This window comes from Gossypium hirsutum, chromosome D11, assembly GCF_007990345.1.
Source record: "Gossypium hirsutum isolate 1008001.06 chromosome D11, Gossypium_hirsutum_v2.1, whole genome shotgun sequence".
Classification (NCBI taxonomy): Eukaryota; Viridiplantae; Streptophyta; class Magnoliopsida; order Malvales; family Malvaceae; genus Gossypium; species Gossypium hirsutum.
Genome location: NC_053447.1, coordinates 40,200,556 through 40,205,533, shown reverse-complemented (window position 1 = coordinate 40,205,533; position 4,978 = coordinate 40,200,556). Strand labels below are relative to the sequence as shown.

At 39.5% G+C, this 4,978-nt stretch overlaps 1 protein-coding gene across 1 annotated transcript; it reads right to left on the bottom strand.

Moving 5' to 3' along the window:
• Window positions 1-408: 408 nt before the first annotated feature.
• Window positions 409-4,594, bottom strand: LOC107922051 (protein BRASSINOSTEROID INSENSITIVE 1). Its single transcript, XM_016851883.2, has one exon. It carries the CDS (start codon window positions 4,303-4,305, stop codon window positions 721-723), a length of 3,585 nt encoding a protein of 1,194 aa, XP_016707372.2. The 5' UTR covers window positions 4,306-4,594; the 3' UTR covers window positions 409-720.
• Window positions 4,595-4,978: the final 384 nt, after the last annotated feature.

Below are 4,978 nucleotides of genomic sequence, written 5' to 3'. Positions count from 1 at the left end.
AAAATGTTAAGTTCTTCTGTATGCTTTCATTTTTGAATTTTTAGTTAGTATTGTTCCCTACCATTTTAAACTCGTAAATAAAAGAAAGAAATAAAATGGCATCATAGTTATAAGGACCACAACGGAAAATTTGGGACAAATACAAAGATAAAAGAATCCCTCTAAAACTTAAAACCGCCCCAAAATTACTGTATCAACAGTTAGAGCAGGAATATATTTTATTCTGATCCCGACAATATAATTAAAAAAACTAGGTGAATAATGATCATAATTGGATTAATTTATGCATCGCGTCATCTATACAAAAAATTAAAGTTGACGTGTATTGCCTAAATATGAAAAGAAAATATAAAGAATGGAATAAAGTGGGGATATGATGCAAGAGAATGAAAACAAATCAAGAAAAACTGAAAAAGCCTTCACTTAGTCACCATCACTCAGACTGAGCTCACCCATCTAATCTAACACCTTCCTAACCTTTTTGAGTATTTAACATCTGAATCACACACTTCACTTTATAAAACAAAAGCAACTGCAAAACAATAACAGCAAACTGTATATTTACACATATCATAACCAAGTTAAATAACCTCCTTTTTTTTATGTATAACAAGATACATACATCAAATGGTAGACACAATTCTATGCCTCTTTTTTTCTCTCTTTATGTTGGGAAAATTTTGTGGGAGATCTCAATGAATCATCACCTTGTGTGATCACCTACTGCTTACCTTCGGGGATTTCTTTTATGGTCATCCCTACCATTTCGACTGCGCTGAAACCTCCATCATCAGTGGCAATGGTTGATTGGGACTCGAGTCCCGACCCTGCTTGTATTTCCTTGAACTTCGCCATGACTTGAATCATTGTGGGTCGTCTCCATGGTCGGTCATCCAAGCAAGCACAGGCTACATTTAAGTGTTGTAAAAGTTCTATCTCTAGACTCGGTTCCTCTTTCATGAGCTCCAGATCGAAGATGTCACTTATTTTAAGTTTTGCATGTTGTTTCACCCACCCCACAAGGTTGTTATCACCGAAATCAACAGAATCTGTAGGCCTTTTACCTGTTAGCAACTCGAGTAAGACTACACCGTAACTGTAAACATCACCTTTCGCCGAACATCTAAAGCTTTGGTAGTATTCAGGTGGAACATAACCAGGAGTACCGGCTAATGTGCTAACACTCAAATGCGTATCCATCGCACTCATAAGCCTTGCCATCCCGAAATCTGAGATTCTCGCCTCCAAATTCTCATCAAGCAGGACATTGCTCGATTTCATATCTCTATGAATTATATGCGGAGTGCAATTATGGTGAAGAAATGCCAGACCTCTAGCAGCTCCAATGGCAATCTTGCGCCTAGCCGCCCAGTTCAATTTGATCCCAGATTTCTTTTGATCATGTAAAACATCCTCTAAGCTTCCATACCTCATATACTCATAGACTAGAAGCCTTTCTTCTCCCACCTTACAGTAACCCAAGAGAGGAACAAGGTTACGATGCTTGATCTTCCCGATGGTTTCCATTTCTGCAGTGAATTCACGGTCACCCTGTCCACTAATATGTATTAGTTTCTTGATTGCAACAATACTCCTATCTTTCAGTTGGGCCTTGTATACGTCACCAAAGCCACCAGAACCAATAAGGCTGTCATCATGGAAGCCATTAGTGGCTTCAAGAAGATCAGCAAAGGTGAGCCTCCACAAGGGCTTCTCAAATGTAGCCAGGTTTATGCTTAATGCTTCCCGTGCGCCAGTTAGCTTCCAACCGGTATTTACAGAGCCTGAGTGGGAATGGCTGTCCATATGAACATCAAGAGCATTACCCTTCTTCCTTCTTTTCTTTGTTTCTATAACAGCTACGATCAAACCTAAGATGCAGAAGAGAGAGACCAACAATCCCATTCCCACACTCTCTGCAAGAGTAGCTTTTCTGTTATGGGGTTCTCGGTGCTCGGCATTTGAACTAGCCGACCGATCTCTTCCACAGGCAGCAAGAGGAACCCCACAAAGACCTGAATTATTTAGGAAATCATTAGCTGGGAATGTAAGCAACTGACCCATTTCAGGAATCATTCCAGAGAGAAGGTTGTTTGACAGATGAATCTCACTGAGCATAGTAATGCCAGTCAAGGATTGTGGGATCGACCCTTCCAATCGGTTGTAGGAAAGATCAAGAATGCCAAGACCCTTCAATTTCCCAATGTCCTGTGGGATGGTTCCGGAGATATTGTTGTGGCCTAAGTTTAAGATAAAGAGATACGGCATTGTGCCAATCTCATTGGGAATTGTCCCTGACAGCAGATTGTATGAAAGATCAAGAAAGATCATAGAACCATTGTTGTTGAATGTGGGCTGTGTGAGACCTCCATACACTCTAGTAGTAAAGTTGCAAGGGTTCCTAGCAGAAATTCTGTCCAACTGTTGTTCTCTAATTCCTGCAAATTCTAGTAAATTTCCTGACCCGTGGCACTCCGGGCTTCCATCGTTCTTGATATACGTAAACCTCTTCCCAGCAATGAAATTGACAGCAATTTTACCAGATTGTTTGAACAGCATAGGAGGGATGGTCCCATTCAAGTTATTAGTATTAAGATCCAACCATATCAAGCTTTTACAGTCTCCGAGCTCCAGCGGTATTCGTCCATAGAAGGAGTTATTGCTGAGCTTGAGGATAGCAAGAATGGAAAGCTTGCCAAGCCAAGCAGGAATCTCACCAGTCAACCGGTTGTTGGATAATGAAATCCAATTCAACTTGGTACAGTTGCTTAGACCAGAAGGTATTGTCCCAGTCAACTCATTGAAGTCGAGAATCAATGTCTCAAGTGTCTGAATGTTACCTAGCTGTTGTGGGATTTCACCATGGAGCTGATTCATCCAAAGCTTCAAGTCCTTGAGATTGGAGAGAGATCCCAGACTTGGAGGAATTGTACCCGTGAGGTAATTGAAGCTCAAATGGAGTGAAACAAGCTGAGAACAGTTACTAAGAGTAGGAGGAATAGAGCCAGTTAAGATATTATTTTGCAGGTACAGAACTTTCAACCTGTTGGTGGGATTTTCACACAAAGAAGCAGGGATGGATCCTGAAAAGTTATTTGAACTGAGATCCAGGACGGTCAGGTTGGAAAGACTTGACAAAGACTCAGGCAAAGGACCAGAGAAATAATTAAAAGCTAAACCCAACTCCTTCAAGGAACTCATATTCTGGAATATTTCGATGGGAAGTTCACCAGTGAAGTTGTTACTCGATACATGAAAAGATTCCATAGAAGAGCAAGAACCAAAGCCACTAGGAACCATACCAGAAAGCTTATTTGAAGAAAGATCCAGCTCAACAAGGCCTGAACAACCTTCTGTGAGATACACTGGAATCTCTCCTTCAAACTTGTTTGAAGCTAAATAAAGGCGCCGTAATTTGGAAGTTGGCAAAGCTGGAATCGTCCCCGAAAACTGATTGTTTGATAGGTTCAAGAACTTTAAGTTCACACACGAAGAAATTGCATGGGAAATATCACCAGAAAGCTTGTTGGTAGATACATCAAGATGTTCCAAAGCTAAGCAGTCTCCAAATGAAGGAGTCCCCATTGAGAAATTGTTGGATGAAAAATCCAAAAACTGCAACCTTCCGCAATTCGACACATTTATTTCACCACTAATCTTGTTTCCTTTCAAAGCCAAGAGCTTCAACTCAGAGCAACCACCATAAAGAATCCAAGGAACCACGTTTCCACCAGATAGCTTGTTGAAAGAAAGATCCAGAGCTTCCAAACTTAGCTTCAAACCCCTGGATTCTTTACGTGAAAACTCAAGGCTATTGCTTGATAGATTGAGAACCTTCAAGTTTGTGCAAGAACCCAAGTTGGAGACAGTTGAAAGAGGACCAGACAAGGTGTTTTGAGATAGATCTAAGGTGGTCAACAGGGAGCTACACTTGGACCCAGAAGGGAAAGAAATGTTGCCAGAGATATTGGCCTTCAACAAAGAAAGGGATTCCAGGTTTTGCAGGGATAAAAGGAAAGCAGCAACAATATGAAACTCAGTGCTCAATGCTGTGTAGCTGAGATTAATAGAGGAAACTTTGGAATCTTGGCATGTAACACCTTTGAAGCTACAAGGGTCTTGGTTAGCAACCCAGCTTTGAAGAAGAGATGGGTCAAGCAAGCTGGCTTTGAAGTTGAGAAGTAGCTGAGAATCTCTGTTTTTGGAAGAAGCAGAAGCAGCAGCTTCGAGGGAGATAAGAAAGGTGACGGTGAATGTGAGAATGAGGAGAGAAAAGTATGTTGTTGAGGCTAATGAAGGCCTCATATTTGTGGGAAATTTAACTTCTTTCGGACAAGAAAGAAAGAGGGAGAGAGGTGTTTTAGGATATGATGGGTGCCATTAGAAAGAAAGAAGAGAGCTTTGAGATCTGGTTTTAGAGAGAGAGAGAGAGAGAAGGTGGTATTAATTTGGTTTGGGTTTGGGGTGGATTGAAGGGAAGAAAGAAATAATGGGAGTCAAAAGACAAGAGCAAAGATGGTAAGAAGGATGTATTATCAAAGTGGGGGAATGGAAACAGCTGTTGTTCACATGGCATGTGAGACACTCTCTTTCTTCAACAAGTTCAATTCTTGGATAACTAAATTAATATATTTAATCTAATAATTAAGTATGATTAAGTTAATGATTAAAATATTATGTTTGTCTCTCTAGATGGGTGATTAAGTGTATGAGATTAGGGGATGGATGGGTCACTCCTTATCTTCTACTTATAATAACTTTCCTTTTTCTTTTTGACTTAATATTTAATATAATTCTATACGAAATATAAACTTTTTATTGTAGTTTCTCAGAGTTTCATCCCTACTTTACTAAAACTAAAAATTTAGTTTAATCAAATAACACATTTAAATATTTTTATTAAATCGTTAACTTAAAATTCGGCAATTCAACCTAAAAATTAATATTCCAATCATTTATCTATAACAAATTAATAAAA

Bases quoted from the DNA above. Each gene is read 5' to 3' on its own strand.
- LOC107922051 (XM_016851883.2), bottom strand. From the start codon at position 4,305: ATGAGGCCTTCATTAGCCTCAACAACATACTTTTCTCTCCTCATTCTC.